General features: G+C 39.9%; 2 protein-coding genes across 5 annotated transcripts; both read left to right on the forward strand.

Moving 5' to 3' along the window:
* The first annotated feature begins 6406 nt into the window (after positions 1-6406).
* On the forward strand, positions 6407-15919 carry LOC122084501 (DExH-box ATP-dependent RNA helicase DExH12-like). 4 transcript variants are annotated; one of them, XM_042652787.1, is made up of 5 exons: positions 6407-6587; positions 6765-6805; positions 6918-9896; positions 12097-12486; positions 12594-15919. In XM_042652787.1, the coding sequence occupies exons 3-5, from the start codon at positions 6948-6950 to the stop codon at positions 15780-15782; spliced, it is 6528 nt and encodes a 2175-aa protein (XP_042508721.1). In that variant the 5' UTR covers positions 6407-6587; positions 6765-6805; positions 6918-6947; the 3' UTR covers positions 15783-15919. The 4 variants fall into 4 exon arrangements, with proteins under 4 accessions (XP_042508721.1, XP_042508724.1, XP_042508722.1 ...); XM_042652790.1 differs by having other exon boundaries at positions 6407-6583; XM_042652788.1 differs by lacking the exon at positions 6765-6805.
* Positions 15920-17510: 1591 nt separating this feature from the next.
* LOC122085197 (mitotic spindle checkpoint protein BUBR1-like) lies at positions 17511-18593 on the forward strand. Its single transcript, XM_042653668.1, has 4 exons — positions 17511-17831; positions 17972-18031; positions 18148-18292; positions 18406-18593. The coding sequence occupies exons 1-4, from the start codon at positions 17515-17517 to the stop codon at positions 18565-18567; spliced, it is 684 nt and encodes a 227-aa protein (XP_042509602.1). The 5' UTR covers positions 17511-17514; the 3' UTR covers positions 18568-18593.
* Positions 18594-20057: the final 1464 nt, after the last annotated feature.

Consider the following 20057-nt stretch of genomic DNA (forward strand, 5'->3'; position numbering starts at 1 on the left):
AAAGAGATATTCCATTTAAGTGATTTTAACGTCTTAAAGAGTCAACACCCAAGATATGAATGCAGAAAGATGGCCGCGACTCCCTCTGTCATGTCATGCATGAATCATGAGATGGGGGCTGCAGTACTGGACCGTTTGAAAAAAGGGATCCAGCCTGTGTGTGATAGCTTTTTATCCACTACTCACCGAGTCACCGTCAAGACTCTAGGCGTTCGAGCGTGGTCACAGTGACGCACTAGAGAACTACCCGATACAGAATCATCCACAAGTGGTGATAATTGGTTGACTTGGATTGAAATCGATTTTGGCGTGGAAATGATAAATTTGAAATTAAACCAATAAGGAAATGTTGTTTTTCTATCCATTTTAATTTGGTTTGTTATTTATTTGATTTTGATTTCAATTAGGCTTAGGCCAGTTTAATATGCATATGTATACGTCAATACTGAAACAAATGGCAAGAGATTATTATTTAATTGTATAGCCCTTGCACTAGTATGAGGGCAAATGAGAGTGCGCACACAATAGTATATACAGGAATGAAATTTTTTTATTTCTTACGAGATGAGGAAGTAAGCCTACGCCCTCATGTGTCTTCACGCGACTAAGAAGCTAACCTTATTTTTCCATTAAAATAATACCATGTTTAATGAGTTTTGGCTTTTATTGGTTCGATTTGATTTTGATTTTAATGCAATTTTCATGTTCAATTCATTGTCAACCAGTTTCGTTTTAACAATACCTTCATCCAAAGTCAATCCAATAATAATCAATTTGATTTGGGCCGATTTCACCGATTTGCTTTGCATATTGACACCCATACTCCACATGAACCAACCCAAGCCTATTGCATTCGGATCTGGATCTGGATCTGGATCTGGATCTGGATCTACATCAGGGAGTGTAGTTTACTCTATTGTATTCGATATGTTGAATTGACTAATTTGTCATGTTCCTGAAAATAGGACACTAGCTACATATACAAGCGACTTTTTTTTTTTTTTTTTTTTTTTTTTTAAGATCAGTTTAATACAGGAGGCTCCTACAACTACACAGTCTGGGATGGGCAAGTGACTCAGCTTATCATGTTTAATTAGGATTTGAAATTTTGCATTAACCTTGATTAAACTAGAAGCAATCAAATTAACCCCTTAAACATGTGACACCACATGATTTGGGGGCATGTTTTATGGCATAATCTTCCGTTATTCTATTCTAACACAGACCATCTGCATTTCAGAAATCAATGCATATGAGGATAGAATATGGTTCAATTAAAGAATGTAGAGTGGAGAAGAATCAGATCCAGATCCGCTATTCCCATCAAGCACATGTGGTTAAACCCCAAAAGAAGTTTGAGAAAACAATCATTTTCTCCACCATGGGGCAAAGGGAAATGAGGTTTTTTTTTAAATCAAATTTATAGTTGAAACCTTTAGGTTAATATATATTTGATTTGCAAAATTATATACACAATGTTTATGTCACCTGAATTACTAAAATAGAGTTTGTTAATTACAAAAACAGGGAAGTGTTTCATGTATGGAGTACGACTCCATAGCGTGGGGACCAATTATAATGTAAGGGGAAGTATCAATAAGAACATCATTTTGAATTTCATGAAAGGTGGTGTTTTCATAATGACCCTAGTGCCCCTCCCCTGGTACTTATTCATCAGACAAACAACACTAAACGGATGAAGGGCGAAGATAAACAAGTTGTTTGATCTTGCTGAGGAGTTTAGTTCTATCGCTTGTTATGGTGAAATGGGATCTTATAAGTCATCAAAGGTGTAGATGATAGTGTATATTGACACGACACTATTATAAGTATTTTTGTTATACAAACTCTACAAACTCAATTTTAGTAATTTGGTTAACATAAACAATGGGTGTTAACCCTCCCCCCCCAAAAAAAAAGAAGGCAATTTTGCAAATCAAAACTCAATTTTGAATAATCAATCTATTTTTCCGATTAAAATATGGAATAAATCCAAATTGAATACACTTATTTGCTTTATATGGGCTATGAAGTTGTCCCACAATCCCAACCTTCAGTCGTTTTTACAAATCTAAAGTATGATCGAGGGTTCTCTGAGCTAGTGGCATATGGGAGAGCACCAATGGAGTGCGATGAAACAATTGAACATTGGAGAGACTTGAAGTCATTTATATGAGAAGAAAAGAGATGTACATCAAGGGTGCCAACTTACATAGCCCAACAACTCAAAGAACCTTTTCTCTAAAGCATTATGGAAAAAATTACAGATTTTCCACCGCGGTATTTATGTTAATTGGAGTAGGGATATTAGAACAAGTAATTAGGCTCTAATTTTGAGAAGCTCAAATCTGCATAACAAGGAGGGACTTGTATACCTAGGGATGTAAGAGACTCTAAATTGGGACTAGAGGTATTTCTCAAATGCTCATAAAATGTTTCAATGTCCATATTTAGCTGGAGAATCCTTGAATTGCATGTATTTTGAAATTTGAGTCTAGATATCCAATGGAAACTCCTACTTGATCCAAGGCATTATATATAGTTTGCATCTTGTGATATTAAAAAAAAAAAAAAAAAAAAAGAAGAAGAAGAAGGAGAAGCTAAACACTAATAAATCATAGGAGGCGGTTCAACCGATAGGGAGCTGAAAAAGGTAAAAACACTAATAAAGCATAGGGAGAGGGATATACTGTTAGGTCCCGATTGACACTGAGAGGGGGAGTGAATCAGTGTGCCAAATCCTTTTTCATTTTTCAGCTGTACCCCTGATGTGATAATCATTATTTGCACTTCAATAGATATATATATATATATATATATAGTCTACTGGTGCTGCCCAGAGCTGTTATGCATACTACTGATAGTTCTTACTGCTGCACGAAACTTATTCACATAACATGTATTGCTGCCCAGAGCTGTCTCATAAACCTTACACGATAATCACTATCTCATATATACACATTCGTATGCACATCCACACTGCACCACCAAGTGGCCAAGTCTACCAGATGTACACACCCATTCTACATCCAATCACTCTAATCCACAATACAACTACGAGCATACACATCTACAACACAAGACATACATGATTCGGCCAATTGCCTACATGCAAGGAGTAATGTCCACTGTTGGGCTCAGCATTTACTCAATACTAATTATGACTGCACCCACGGCCAATGAACATATTCTCAGTTTTCACCAATGACATATAATGGCTAGGTCTTCACCCTAGTTTTTTCAGAATGATTTGAGAGATCGCACCCACAACAAATAGGTTTAGGTAGTAGTAACTACCAAGGAACACATAGCCCCTGTGTCTAACACCCACTGAATAATAATCAAAAATAAAGTTAGGCTTATAACAAAACCCTATAGTGAAGCACTCATACATACAAATTTTTCTCAAATAGACTACAACTATCACTTAGGCATTTTATCAAACATCTTGCCTACAATGATTTATAATAATGAAAATTTGCCAAAAGTGAGATTACCTTAGCAGGGAGTAACCATTGAAGATGCAATAATGTCAATCTCCACTTGATGGGGACCACAACCATGTTGTCTTGATGCCGCCAATGCTTCAATATCGGTTGGCACTTGGGTTTCTTAAAGGAACTCACAATAACCAAATTCTAGGTTTTTCTTTTTCTTCTTTCTTTTCTCCTTGTCTTTACTTTCAATGAAGTAATAATGGCATTCACACTCACACACAAAGTGAGGGAAAAACTTCTTTTCTATTTCCCTCTTCTTCTCTTTTCTTCCCTTTTCTTTTTCTTTCTCTTGGCAACAATCAATAGAGTTTTCTGCCTTAATTTTCAGCAGTTTCCTAAGCCTCTAATGGGGGTTATGGATCAAGTGCAAGATGATAGAAGTCTTTCTTTCAAACCCTAAGCCTTCCACGAGTTTATAAAGAATCTCTGCCTCATTTCTCTCCCTGTGTGTAGAGCTCGGAATTATGAAGAATCTCCCACTTTAATCACCCAAATTCGAGTTAAGATGAGGGAGATATGACCATTTGAATTTGGAGCAATTAGATACCTTGAAATGAAATCTTTGTAGGGGTGGCATAGGCTACGTCGGCAGTGCACGCAACAGGGGCGCAGATATGACTGTAGATCTTATCTAAAAGATCTTACAATCTAAGCCGTCCGATTAAACCAACACACAATATATCTAAGCCATTAGATTTGAATCTTACAAAGTCAAAGATTATGTCATCATGATGTATGCCCTGACATCGCCAGATGCATTGTCGATCACTGATTGGCTAGTGTAGCACTTTTCATGGTACGTTGTCGGCTAACTTTAATAAAGCTCCATTAATATTGACCGTTAGATTGGAACCGATCTGATATGATTGGGTCAAATCAAGATATGGAGATTATCTTTATAGATTCTATGCACATGCTACACACAATCAAGACTCAATATGGTAAGGAGCCACACCATAATGTCCGATGCACTTCATCAATGAGGACCTTCGTGCAAGAATCTAAGCTGTCTCGTTAGCGCCTAAGACCTACGTGGCTTCATCTAAACCCTCCATTCTACAAGTCTATACTTTCTTTTATTACAATCAAATCCTGCATCTATATATTTCAGTGCTGAAGCACTCTTATCAACTCAGACCTTTAAAACCTTGAAATTATAAAAAAATTCCTCAAATTTTAAAATTAAAATCTGAAAAATCCACCCAACACCGAGAGCAGTCTGTTGATTTTTTTGTTCGGATTTTCGAACCAACTTCATGAAAACGTATGTAACTTTTTTCATACGATATCCGATCGAAATGAAATAAAGTGCGTTGGAACCACAAATGGAAGATCTATAACTTTTCAGAAGACCCGATCATTTGAATCAACCATGTAAAAAGATCGAAATACCCCTAGATCTTTCCAATAACACATCTTCCTCATACGAAATTGGAATGCGATGAAATCATAACCATTGGAAATATATGATTTTTGTCGTATTGTTACATGTAGAAAACTTATTTTAAAAAATTAATTTTCAATGCTGAAATTGGCCCTAAATGTCATAAATGTCATAACTTCTTCATACAGTATCGGAACGCAACAAAATCAAATGCATTGGACTAGATAAATTGCAATCTATCTTTTTCATGAGAAATAGTCTTCTAAAAATATATTTTTCACTATCGAAAATGCCCCCGAGCATAAATAGGCCAATTTTACGAGTTTTGACCCAGAATCCCGTACCACTTACCATAGATAAATCAAACCACTCTATGCACAAAATGTGACTATGTTATCACATCGGTGATATTGAACACTGCCATATCATCACTTTCAGCCACATCATCACCGCCATGAGGCCAGGTTGCTAACAAGGACAACCATACAACAACATATACATGCTACTAGCTTTTCTGGAACTAACGGCTCAAATGATAGGGGACTAAAATACAAGGGCATGGGAGTCATTTCCAAAAGGAAGGGGGAGAGAGTTTCCAAAGGGTGGGCACCCCAGCAACATGCCCAATATTGTCCCTAAAGCATATATGTAACTAGATGGGAAAATGCCTTCAACCCATCATCGCTCGAGTTGGCTGGTTGTGAGTTCAAGTCTTAACATGCCCACTATAACCCATTGGTCCTGTGGAAGCACCGTTTGTAGTACAAGGGCTTATCTTGGGGGATATGATCACTACCATGGAGTATCATTTTTCGATTACCCAAAAAAAAAAGAAGGGTGGAAAGGGTGAAATAAAATCTTATTAAAAAAAAAAAGGTGAAAAGAAAAGGAGAAAAAAGAAAAATGAAAGATAGAAAGATTCTTCAAAAGAAAAAAAGATAAAGTTTTCCTTCACCCACGGTGAATAGAGAACCTCTTAATCAAGCCTGAGTAATAGATTGTATTGATATTTTGGATACTTGTATATTCGGAATAGGAGTTAAAGAATTATAATTATAACAATAATAATAATAATTATTATTATTATTATTTTCTGGTAAAAAGAGTTAATGACATTCATTGTTCCAGTAATGTCAAATCACCATGGATCCAATAGCTTCGTGACATAAGCCCAATGACAAATGCTACGTGGTCCAGGATTGTTGTGCTTAACCAGCCCAACTATGGTGGATGGGATTAGCAGGTTCGTACGAGCAAAGGAACGAAATAGACCCCTCTTGTGAGGACTGACATGTGCCTTTTGTTTTAGAGAAAGACAAAGAAAAATATATGGGCCTTTGTTTTACAGCTGGTATTTCTGGACTGCCTACGCCGAAATAAATTGTTGAGACGGGCTATAAGGCCTCACTTGTGGGCCTTACTTATTGCCTTCATGTTTAGCCCAGGCCAAGGCCCAGGCTACGGCTCAGGCTCAGCCTCGGTCCCCAATTCCCAACTTGGAAGTGATAGAAGCGGTCACCGGCTCATTGCTGTGCTCACGCACAACCCTACTTGGCCGCCTCTGAAACTTGCTTTGAGTGGCGGTGATGAACGGTCGAAGAGATATAGAACAAGAGCGCGGTCATACTGCAGAAACTGTTATAGCGGAAAGAGGAAGTGTTAACTGGTGACTCTGGATCGACGCTTGTAGCGTTGAGAGGCTGTAGGTGAACTATCGCTACTCTGCTGCTAATTAGTTTATCAATTCTTCTAGCTAGGGTTTAGTGGGTTACTCGTCGCCATTCGTGCATTCTAAGGCTTCGTCTTTATTGCGTTTCCTCTCTGTTCATATCAGTTCTTCACTTATTCTAACCCTAGTTATCCTAATTTTACTTGATTAACAGGATTTTCTCCTAGGTTTCTATATCCATACCTCCTCTTAAACGTACGGGAAGTGATTTTGTGGAGCACTTTTAAAATTCGTCTCTGTATTTCATTTTTTGTTTCATTGAAGGATTCAAGGCTTCTCCCTCACTTTTTTTGTTTTTTGCCTTTAGGTTCTTGCTTTATGTTTTGTTGGTGAGACGATGGCGCATTTGGGTGGTGGAGCGGAGGCACACGCTCGATTCAAGCAGTATGAATACAGAGCAAACTCTAGCCTTGTGTTGACCACCGATTCTCGTCCGCGCGACACTCATGAACCAACTGGTGAGCCTGAATCTCTCTATGGGAAGATAGACCCAAAAACCTTCGGTGATCGTGCTTTCAGAGGAAAACCTCCTGAATCCGATGAGAAGCTGAAGAAGTCGAAGAAGAAGAAGGATCGAGATCCTGAAGCCTTGCCCAGTAGGCAAAGCAAGCGGCGACGTCTCCAAGAGGAGAGCGTCCTCTCTATTACTGAGGAAGGTGTCTATCAGCCAAAGACGAAGGAGACAAGGGCAGCTTACGAGGCCTTACTTGGTGTCATTCAACAGCATTTAGGTGGTCAGCCACCAAATGTTGTGAGTGGTGCAGCTGATGAGGTGTTGGCAGTTCTGAAGAATGATGCCTTCAAGAACCCTGACAAGAAAAAGGAGATTGATGGGTTGTTGAATCCAATACCAAATCATGTCTTTGATCAGCTGGTGTCTATTGGGAAGCTTATTACTGACTTCCAAGATGGTGGGGATGCAGCCGGTTCTGCTGCTGCCACTGCTGATGATGCTCTTGATGATGACGTGGGTGTTGCTGTTGAGTTTGAAGAAGAGGAGGAGGAAGAGGACGACAGTGATTATGATATGGTCCAGGAAGTGGAAGTAGAGGAAGATGATGGGCTGGATTCACATGGTTCTGGTGCTATGCAGATGGGTGGAGGGATTGATGATGATGACATGCAAGAAGCCAACGAGGGAATGACCCTCAATGTTCAAGATATAGATGCATATTGGCTTCAAAGAAAGATCTCTCAATCATATGAACAGATTGACCCACAACACTGCCAGAAATTGGCAGAAGATGTGCTTAAAATACTTGCTGAAGGAGATGACAGGGAAGTGGAAAATAGGCTCTTGGTGCTTCTTGATTTTGATAAGTTTAGCCTTATTAAATTTCTCTTGCGGAACCGGTTGAAGATAGTCTGGTGTACTCGTTTGGCAAGGTCTGAAGACCAAGAGGAGAGGAAGAAGATTGAAGAAGAAATGGTGGGTTCAGGTTCAGACTTGGCTGCTATTTTGGAGCAGTTGCATGCCACCAGAGCAACTGCTAAGGAACGCCAGAAGAATTTGGAGAAGAGTATAAGAGAAGAGGCCAGGAGATTGAAAGACGAGAGTACTGCTGGAGATGGGGGTAGGGAGCGGAGGGGTTTTGTTGATAGGGACTCAGACAGTGGTTGGGTGAAGGGACAGCATGAAGCACTTGATCTTGACAGCATTTCTTTCCATCAAGGAGGTCTTTTGATGGCCAATAAGAAATGTGAGCTTCCGTTGGGCTCGTATAGAAACCATAGCAAGGGATATGAAGAAGTCCATGTGCCGGCTTTGAAGCCAAAGCCACTTGCTTCTGGTGAAGAGCTCATAAAGATTTCTGTAATGCCCGACTGGGCACAGCCGGCTTTTAAAGGGATGACCCAGCTGAACAGGGTGCAGAGTAAAGTTTATGAAACTGCTCTCTTTACTGCAGAAAATGTTCTATTGTGTGCTCCAACTGGTGCAGGGAAAACAAATGTTGCCATGCTAACCATTCTTCAGCAGATTGCATTGCATAGGAACCCAGATGGATCATTCAACAACAGCAACTATAAGATTGTCTATGTGGCACCGATGAAAGCTCTTGTAGCTGAAGTTGTTGGGAATTTGTCCAATCGTTTGCAACATTATGATGTGAAAGTTAAGGAGCTAAGTGGAGACCAGACCTTGACTCGTCAACAAATTGAAGAGACACAGATAATTGTTACAACTCCTGAGAAGTGGGATATTATCACCAGAAAATCTGGGGACCGAACCTATACGCAGCTTGTGAAACTACTTATCATAGATGAGATTCATCTTCTTCATGATAACAGAGGGCCTGTGCTTGAAAGTATTGTTGCAAGAACAGTGAGACAAATTGAGACCACAAAAGAACATATTCGGTTGGTAGGGTTATCTGCTACACTCCCCAACTATGAAGATGTGGCATTATTTCTGCGAGTTGATCGGGAAAAAGGACTATTCCATTTTGACAACAGTTACAGACCTTGCCCTCTGGCTCAACAGTATATTGGAATTACTGTCAAGAAGCCTCTTCAGCGATTCCAGTTGATGAATGATGTCTGTTATGAGAAAGTCATGGCTGTTGCAGGGAAGCATCAAGTTCTTATATTTGTCCACTCAAGGAAAGAAACGGCCAAAACAGCTCGTGCAATACGTGATACTGCTCTTACTAATGATACCCTTGGTCGATTTTTAAAAGAGGACAGTGCAAGCCGTGAGATCCTGCAGAGCCATACAGAGTTGGTGAAGAGCAATGATCTAAAAGATCTCTTGCCATATGGGTTTGCAATTCATCATGCTGGAATGGCAAGGGTAGATCGACAACTTGTTGAGGATCTTTTTGCTGATGGGCATGTTCAAGTATTGGTTTCAACTGCTACACTTGCTTGGGGTGTTAATTTGCCAGCGCACACTGTGATTATTAAAGGCACACAGATATACAATCCTGAGAAAGGAGCGTGGACTGAGCTGAGCCCTCTGGATGTTATGCAGATGCTGGGTCGTGCAGGAAGGCCTCAGTATGACTCCTATGGTGAAGGAATAATTATTACTGGCCATAGTGAACTACAGTACTACCTGTCCCTCATGAATCAACAGCTTCCCATTGAAAGCCAATTCATATCCAAATTGGCTGATCAGTTGAATGCTGAAATCGTTCTTGGGACAGTTCAGAATGCTAGGGAGGCCTGTAATTGGATCGGTTATACCTATTTGTATGTTCGTATGTTGAGGAATCCAACCCTTTATGGCATAAAGCCCGATGTTCTGGATAAAGACATTACATTGGAGGAGAGGAGGGCCGATCTGGTAAGCAGTAACCCCTTAATGTAGTAGCGTACTTCTATCATACTCTTACATTGTTCATATTTTCTGTTGCTTGGGTCTGTTTAGGCTTATCTTATCAGTGGTCACATAGTGCTTGATTTAACCCAAGGGGGTAGCACAGTTGGTGAGCAATGAATTTGGTACAAGCCATAAACTCGGCACACCTTAGGGCAACTCACACTAGGCACACCTTGGGCAACTCACACGGGGTGTTTAGTGCTCTTTATTGCTTTCAGTGAAAGTTGAATGGTTCTCATTCAACCCCGGTATGATCCGGTCCATATGGTTTTGGGGTTAGTATGGGCCTGTGGGACTAGTCAGGCCAAAGGCCTGGATACCCATCGTTAGCGGGGGAAAAAAAAAAAGAGCAACGTAGTGCTTGATTTTGTCGCAGCTTTTTTTTTTTGCAGCTGGGATTTGATTGGCATCTGTCGTTCTGTAAAAATTGGGATACTTTAATCTTTTAGAAATTTCAAGTCATGCTTACCAGAACAAATAAAAATCTGGGTGGTTTTGGAATTTATCATCATGCTTCACATTTTGATGCATATTTGTTTATTTTTAGCCATGTTGAGCCTAGTATAATAAGAATACCAACTTACTTGCGAAAGTATTACAATCTTGAAGATTTTTATTTCTTATTGCGTTCCTATTGCTGTGTTTTTTTTTTTGTTTTTCATTTCATTATGATAGTTATTATTTTGAGTTGAGAGTATACCCTGTAATGGTTAGATGTTGTGAGGAGGTTTTAATTTCTCAACTATTCAGTTGACAATATTGAGTTTACTGGTATCATCTGAACTTGAACTTTTAGAAATTTCATTATCGGTGCAACATTGGGGCCCTTTTTGATAGTTCTTGGTTATTGGCTTTTGTTTGTAACGGGCTTAATTATAAAGCCCAAATTTTAGGTCCATAGGGGTACACAAAATTTGTATTTTAATTATGCAGTTGGCTATTAGTAGTGGGGTGTCGGTCTGTTAGGAAGTTGTCTTGTTAGATAACATTTATCTTATTTGTGGGACCCAGTTTGTAGGAAAGGTTAGTTTTGAGTTAGCTTTGGTTTCTTTCCAAAGCATCTGCTTATGGAAGAATCTCTTTCGTTTTAGCCTGCTCAAGAGAGGAGGTTAACTTATCTATTTGGTTGTTATTAGGTGGTTGAGTGAAGATAGAACTCCTCCCGAAGCAGCTGGTCAATGGGAAGGAATTAAGGATAAGTTTTGAATCAATAAAGGACTGACAACTCAGCCCATCAATTGATGGTGTTAGAATCCAGTTTTATTTCTGTTTTATTTTATTTTACAGCTCTGTAAATACATTGCAAAGGCTCACAATCCCCCAAGAATTTGATGAATGTATTAAGAATTAGCGTAGTTTGTTGTTGAGATAGAGACCGTTGTCTCCCTCTCAACCCCCACCCCCAAAAAAAAAAAAACTTGTAATTCTTGTTGATTCACTTTCTCCTGCCCACCACAAGCAGATCTATTGATTTGATCTGCATCAGAACTTGAACTAGAAACCTCCAGTATGCACCGGCATGATGACTAGCTATACCTTGACACCAAAGCGAGAGTGTACCTTTCTGGTTGGGAAATTTTCTCATTTCTAGTGTTTCTATACGGTACTGAGTTTGCTGGTGTCATCTGAACTTGCACTAGGAACATCCAATGTGCTTGACTGGCATGACTACTAGCAATACCTTGACACCAAAATGGTAGTTCGGCTCATAATTTTTTTTTAGTCGTTCCTAGTGTTCTTTTATTTCTCTTGCTGTTTGTTAATCATGTTAATTAGAAATGCAAAAATGCGGAGGCAATATGGAATAAACTATTTTGAAGCTTGTAGGTTAATGGAAATTTGCATTAGGCTTGTATTACTGGTAGTTTCTTTTTGTGGCAATCTACCTTTTGCAATATGATGTCATGTGCTTTTCATTATCTCACATATTTTTATTGGATAACTGTATCTCCAAGGAGAACCCTATGTCTGTCTAGCTGCTATTGATTTTGATGGTGCGGTATACTTGGGCATTAATTTTTATAGTGCTGTATGCTTGTACATTATCCTTGGCTATGGGTTTAATTGAACATTTTATCTATATAAAAAATCTTGGTTAATAATTTAATAGAAAAATTGAACAAAATTTCCTTTAGAACTTTCTGAAGGTCTTGTTTATTTGTAGATCCATGCTGCTGCAACAATCTTGGACAGAAATAATTTGATCAAGTATGATCGCAAAAGTGGCTATTTCCAAGTTACAGACTTAGGTCGGGTTGCTAGTTACTACTATATTACTCATGGGACCATTTCTACATACAATGAGCATTTGAAGCCAACAATGGGTGATATCGAACTCTGTCGGTTGTTCTCCCTCAGTGAAGAATTCAAATATGTGTCAGTGAGACAAGATGAGAAGATGGAATTGGCGAAGCTCTTGGATCGTGTACCCATTCCCATAAAGGAAAGCTTGGAAGAGCCTAGTGCCAAGATTAATGTCCTACTTCAGGCATATATTTCACGACTTAAGCTTGAGGGGCTTTCACTGACATCAGACATGGTGTTCATTACCCAGGTTTGCCATATCATGATTTTTTTTTTCCTTTTTACGAGACTTTTGTTCCTCAATTAGCTTCTTTCATCCATTTTTTATTTGTTTATTTTGTTCTACTTTCTTTGTAGAGTGCTGGTCGTCTTATGCGAGCTCTTTTCGAGATTGTGGTTAAACGAGGATGGGCGCAATTAGCTGAGAAGGCTTTGAATTTGTGCAAAATGGTCAACAAAAGAATTTGGAGCGTCCAGACACCCCTCCGCCAATTCAATGGAATTCCAAATGAGATCTTGATGAAACTGGAGAAGAAAGATTTGGCCTGGGAGAGGTTCTATGATCTTTCTGCGCAGGAAATTGGAGAGCTCATACGCTACCCTAAGATGGGGAGACCACTTCACAAATTCATTCACCAGTTTCCAAAGCTTAACCTGGCTGCACATGTTCTACCTATCACTCGTTCTGTGTTGAGAGTTGAACTCACTGTAACTCCAGATTTTCAGTGGGAGGACAAAGTACATGGGTATGTTGAACCATTTTGGGTTATTGTTGAGGACAATGATGGGGAATACATTCTTCATCATGAATATTTCATGCTTAAGAAGCAGTATATTGATGAGGACCACACTTTAAGTTTCACAGTGCCAATCTATGAACCATTACCGCCTCAATACTTCATTCGTGTTGTGTCAGATAGGTGGCTCGGGTCGCAGTCTGTCTTACCTGTTTCTTTCAGACACCTGATCTTACCAGAAAAGTATCCTCCACCTACTGAATTGTTGGACTTGCAACCATTGCCTGTGACGGCACTGAGAAATCCCTCATATGAAGCTCTCTATCAAGAATTCAAGCATTTTAATCCTATCCAAACGCAGGTTTTCACTGTGTTGTACAATACAGATGACAATGTCTTGGTTGCAGCTCCAACTGGAAGTGGCAAGACCATCTGTGCAGAGTTCGCCCTTTTGAGGAATCATCAGAAAGGACCTGAGTCTGTCATGCGTGCAGTTTATATTGCTCCTATTGAGGCTCTTGCCAAAGAACGATATCGTGATTGGGAACGGAAGTTTGGAAAGGGCCTAGGGATGAGGGTTGTTGAATTGACAGGAGAAACTACAACAGACCTGAAACTTCTTGAGAAAGGGCAAATAATTATCAGTACCCCTGAGAAATGGGATGCTTTGTCCCGCCGCTGGAAACAGCGCAAACATGTTCAGCAAGTGACCCTTTTTATAATTGATGAGATTCACTTAATTGGCGGTCAAGGGGGTCCTGTCTTGGAAGTTATAGTATCTCGGATGAGATACATTGCAAGTCAGGGTGAGAACAAGATAAGGATAGTGGCGCTTTCAGCTTCTCTTGCAAATGCCAAAGACCTTGGGGAATGGATAGGTGCAACCTCTCATGGCCTTTTCAATTTTCATCCGAGTGTTCGTCCTGTGCCTCTGGAGATACATATTCAAGGTGTGGATATAGCTAATTTTGAAGCGAGGATGCAATCAATGTCGAAGCCAACATACACTGCTATTGTCCAACATGCAAAGAATGGAAAACCTGCTCTGGTGTTTGTTCCAACCAGGAAGCATGCTCGGCTTACTGCAGTTGATCTGATGACTTACTCGGGTGTAGACAGTGGGGAGAAGCCGGAATTTCTGCTTAGATCAGTAGAAGATTTGGAACCTTTAATTTCAAAGGTGAGTGAGCCCATGCTTAGTGCTACTCTTCGTCATGGTGTGGGCTACTTGCATGAAGGTCTTACCAGCATGGACCAGGAAGTAGTGTCACATTTATTTGAGGCTGGGTGGATTCAGGTCTGTGTTGCTAGCAGCTCAATGTGCTGGGGGATGCCATTATCAGCTCACTTGGTTGTGGTTATGGGAACGCAATATTATGATGGAAGGGAAAATGCTCACACAGACTACCCAGTTACTGATCTGTTGCAGATGATGGGTCACGCCAGTAGACCTCTTCTAGATAATTCTGGTAAATGTGTCATTCTCTGTCATGCGCCTCGGAAAGAATACTATAAGAAGTTCTTGTATGAGGCATTGCCGGTAGAAAGTCATCTGCAGCATTACTTGCATGACAACCTGAATGCAGAAATAGTTGTTGGAGTAATTGAGAACAAACAAGATGCTGTGGATTACCTGACATGGACATTCATGTACCGGAGGCTCACTCAAAATCCTAACTACTACAACCTCCAGGGAGTAAGCCACAGGCATCTCTCTGATCATCTCTCAGAGCTTGTGGAGAACACATTGAGTGACTTGGAAGCAAGCAAGTGTGTTGCTATAGAGGATGATATGGACCTTTCTCCTCTGAACCTCGGCATGATAGCATCATACTACTACATCAGCTACACTACTATAGAGCGTTTCAGTTCATCGTTAACTTCCAAAACAAAGATGAAAGGCTTGCTTGAGATTCTGGCTTCTGCTTCTGAATATGCAGAGCTTCCAATACGACCTGGGGAGGAAGAATTGATAAGAAAATTGATTAACCACCAGAGGTTTGCATTTGAGAATCCCAAATGTACAGATCCACATGTAAAGGCAAACGCATTGCTACAGGCTTACTTCTCAAGGCACACAGTAGTTGGTAACTTGGCTTCTGACCAGCGAGAAGTACTCCTTTCTGCTAGTAGGTTGCTTCAAGCTATGGTAGATGTAATATCCAGCAATGGGTGGCTTAGCCTGGCTCTTCTTGCCATGGAAGTGAGTCAGATGGTTACACAGGGCATATGGGAGCGTGATTCTATGCTTCTACAGCTTCCTCACTTCACAAAAGAGCTGGCAAAGAAATGCCAAGAGAACCCAGGAAAGAGTATAGAAACGGTGTTTGATTTGGTGGAGATGGAGGATGATGAGCGGCAAGAGTTGCTGCTGATGACAGATTCACAGTTGCTGGACATTGCTCGCTTCTGCAACCGTTTCCCCAACATAGATATGACATATGAGGTGTTGGAGAGTGACAACATAAGAGCCGGGGATGATGTTACCTTGCAAGTCACCCTTGAACGGGATCTCGAAGGGAGGTCCGAGGTGGGACCTGTTTATGCTCCCAGGTATCCCAAAGCCAAAGAAGAAGGATGGTGGCTTGTGGTAGGTGATAGCAAAACTAACCAGTTGCTTGCCATCAAGAGGGTTGCCCTGCAGCGTAAGTCGAAAGTCAAGCTCGAGTTCGTTGCTCCTGCGGAAGCTGGAGAGAAGTCGTATACTCTTTATTATATGTGTGATTCATATATGGGTTGTGACCAGGAGTATGAATTTAGTCTTGATGTCAGAGAAGCAGGTGCTGGTGATGACAGTGGGAGGGAATGAAAACATTATACAGAATATCTGTCCATACTGAATGTTTTACTATTATGTATGCATATGAATCTTTAACTACTCTCCTCGTACATGCCTCGAGAAAAAATATGTCCTTGACTATTTTATCAATCACATGTTCTGCGTGATATCTTCGACTGGGGGCGACTTTCTTCCTGGTAATATTTGAATGCTGTTACCTGATCAATCGCATGTCATGTTTTGTTTTCCACTACGGTTTCTGTATTGTGTAATGATTTTCTTTATCTTGAGCTTGAGTTGCACTGTTTGGTTACCTTTTGTTTGTTTCTTAATATATATAGTTTAGATTACATGGAAGATCCCCATCTCTATTTTAGTAATTGAAGTGATGATGTGCAATGTCCGGAGTTCATCAAAAGGTGTTTTTGACTTTTATTATTGGTTTACTCGTCTTTCGCCTTGTGGAACTGTGGATAACTAAGTATTCCTTTTAGCCTTTTAGGCTACTGTCTGATTTGCACATGTTATCTACCAGGGTTGTACTGGGTGGTTGGGCAGATGAATCTGTCTTCGCTAAGTTCATTATTTTTAAGAGTTCGTCACTTGGGAAAGATGGAAGGATGTTTCTGTTGGCCGTATCTCTATTCTGACGTTTCAAGGAGGTATAGAGGGTGCTTGCTTCGCCGCCCACTGCTTCCCTCAGTGGACGACGCCATTGACACCAGCAACCTTGAGAGCTGATCCATCGAATACTCCATGAGTACAAGGCAATCCTCCTACGCTGCCAACCGGAGTGGTACATCCATCTGTAGGTTCCCGGGTATCCGAAACGCCAGTGTTGGCCTTTCTGACAAATTGGTCCTGTAGATTGAGATGTGAATGCAGAGTGTAAACAGTAGTACTCGCATTCTTCCAAATACTCTGAATCTGGATCCAGCTATCTCCCTGATGATCACCAGCTCCTCTCCTGAATGCTGATCATCAGGGAGATAGCTATACTTGGACGATCAACATGTATCTAAGCGGTGATCCAACGGGTGTGTTTGTATCGATCAGAATAGAGACATTACATTGAGAGCCATTTGATAACCATTTGGATACATTTCGATCATCTAGATAATTATGGACAAGACTTGGACGATCATTGTTCAAGAGAGGATCCCAATCCTCATCTGAAATGGTGAATATACACCATTGGTGATGAAACTCAACCTGCCTTCCCCATCTCTCTACATTATCCCCTCCTATTTAGTATTTAGTGTGTGGTGATTTCATACGAGAATAGCTCCTCTCCTCACGTAAGATGATCTTTCCACATAGGATCCCACCATTTGTGAGGAGGTATCAGACCACATTCCAATACTGTTTGGGCAATATGGAGATCTGATATGGATATGCACTCGGAGAAGAAGAAAGCTGGAGAAAAATAATGACCAATTAATATGGATTAAACCACTTATGGAGATTAAGTAGTTAATAAAACACTGATTTTTTTTTTTTTGGTAAAAAAACACTGAAATGGGTGTTTCAGTAAATATCAAATAGGAATTGAAAGGCTCTTGTTTTCTTCACCAAAATACCCTCGTTCCAGTAATACCGCCGCTTGATTTAAAAAAGGTTTAACACGTGTCGTGCTCTTAGACCACTTGGAACCTTCAAGTGGTACTTTTTTCTTTTTCTTTTTTTCTGGTAGGAACTTGCAAGTCCAACGGACATTTTGTTAAGCCGTCTAATATATAGTCGATATGGACTTTGAATGGAGATGTTAACGGCTCGTGGATTCAAATTTGAAAATTTGAAATCTCTCTCTCTCTCTCTCTCCCTCCCTCCGTACGCTCATTTTATTCCTTCTTTCAGGGACTTGTGTCACTCTGTGTGTGTTTGCGCCATGGAAGAGCTTCAGAATTTGGATCCAGAAACAGCGTTTCTCGCCTCCAACCAGCAAACAGGAAATGAGTGGGAACTCTTCAAGGAGAACGTTAAACCCTTGAAAAGAGGTCGTAATATTAGCCTCTTAAATAACGCCCTCAAATCCCAGTCCGATACTCGCCTTCGAAAATCTCTCCTTGAGAACCGAAGGTTCGAACGTAATCACTTAGATCTTTTAAATCGCCATGTTTCTTGTCTTCTTTAGCTGGATTTAAGATTTTCAAGACCTAGAAACGTTTTAGATCTTCCATCTGATTTCGCAATCCTTAATTTCCTCTTTGTGGGTACAGGAGGTTGATCAAGGCGATTGATGAGTACCAAGGAGATGATCCTCTCCAACCGTGGCTTGAGTAAGTAACTTGTATATTTTCTTTCGGGTTGCTGAAATTTAGGGTTTCGGATTTGACCATACATGAAAAAGTCTAAACCCTGAATCTTTTTTATTTTATTTTATTTTTTTATGAAGGTGCATCAAATGGGTTCAGGAGTCTTACCCCACTGGTGGAGACAGTTCAGGCATTGTTGTAATTTTGGAACAATGTGTGCGTACTTTTTGGCACACAGACATCTACAAGGAGGATCTCCGTTACCTTAAAGTTTGGTTGGAATATGTGGGTGACTTCATCACTTTGCTTTTGAGGCTTATCTAGCAAGATCACTTCTAATTCACGTTTTCTGATGTACTACCTCTTGGCTTTGTTTTCATTCTGAATTGATGCCGCAGGCGGAGAATTGTGCTGATGCTGAAGTGATATACAGTTTTCTCGATGCAAATAAAATTGGGCAGACACATTCTCTGTATTATACATCATATGCTTTGCATATGGAATCCAAAAATAAAATCAAAAGTGCAAATGACATCTTCAATCTTGGCATATCGAGGTGAGTTCTCTGTCTGAAATTTCATTCACCCTGTTTGCCTGTTCCTGTCTCTCTTGCTGCAATAGTTGTGTTGGGGCCTTCACATTTAACCAGTCAATACTTAGCATGGAAAGTAAATACTCCATTTGCCACTTTAGAAGGTGTCTTTAGTGGAAGCAGTGGAGGGAGAAAGTTACTAGGCATTATGTGAAGCTATATTGCAGAATAAAGTTTAACCAAACACTTAAATGTGGAGGCGTGGTATGGTTTTTGGAGAGTCAGGAGGAGAATCAGATAATGTAATTCTACTGCTACAGATTAGCCTTAGGTGTACAGGAATAATTTAACTTGTAATCTTCTACAACCCAACAAATTTTGATGATGTGTTATGAATCTATTGATCAAACAATCATATGCAGATTAACACAGTAAATAGTTAAGCAGTTTTTAGCAATTGAGACATTAACTAATCTGACAGGTTAAAGGAATATATTTGTGAAAAAATTCACATGGAAGGTAGAGTCCATAGTGTTAGAACTCCCTATGGGTTTGAGATTGAAACCCTATTGAGGAAACCACACAGGAAAAACAAGAACACGAATCTAATAAAATTATGGAGGATCGATTTGTACCTTTCACCTAGTATGCTGAAGATGATTGATGTTGTTCACTCCCACTTTCGCTCTATTGGCTTGGCTATGGATCTTCTACAGCCCCTTAAACCTCCTTGGTTCTCTCACTTTAGTGGTAAAGTGGGGAAGAGTGAATAATGGTTGTAGGGACCCAAAACCTAGTATTTATAATACTGTCCTGCACTCAAAACCCTAAACCACAATGGATTGAGCCAGCATATCCCTAAGCTTGAGAGTGGACCGAACCGGTTCATGCAATTTGACTCTCACCCATTTAATCAACCCGAATAATTAATTTAGCCCATAAATCCAACAATCTTCCACTTGGGCTACATTAATTATAAGGATGTCTTTTAAATTGGTGTGGCCATAGAATCTTATTACATTAACCACTCTTACTGTGATTCAGTTGAAAAACCACTCACATCGAATAACAGCAGAAGATACACCTCAATATACGGCATACAACTTTCTGTTATTACAAACATAAGTAAGTTTCTTAACACGAATCTATGTGGGATACCATCATAGAAATATTGACATATCCTCAAATTACACTGTTGTCATTCCATGTAGGTCCTTAACTGTGATATTAACCTTCACTGTGGCAAATCGCCTTTGATCTGTGGTTAATATCTAACTGTGGCCTTCCGCCTATAAACTGTGGCAAATATTGCCTATGAACTGTGACAATACTGTCTTAAAATGTGGCAAACATTACCTTTTGAACTGTGGCAAAATATTACCTATAACCAAGACAATTACTACCTATAAAAACATTCTTAAATGAAATCATAAACCAAATATTTCAATAAATAACTGTGCATAATGTAAATGCTAAAACTTAACCATAATTCATCAAACTGTGCCCCAAAACATACGG

This window comes from Macadamia integrifolia, chromosome 7 (genome assembly GCF_013358625.1).
Source record: "Macadamia integrifolia cultivar HAES 741 chromosome 7, SCU_Mint_v3, whole genome shotgun sequence".
Lineage (NCBI taxonomy): Eukaryota > Viridiplantae > Streptophyta > Magnoliopsida > Proteales > Proteaceae > Macadamia > Macadamia integrifolia.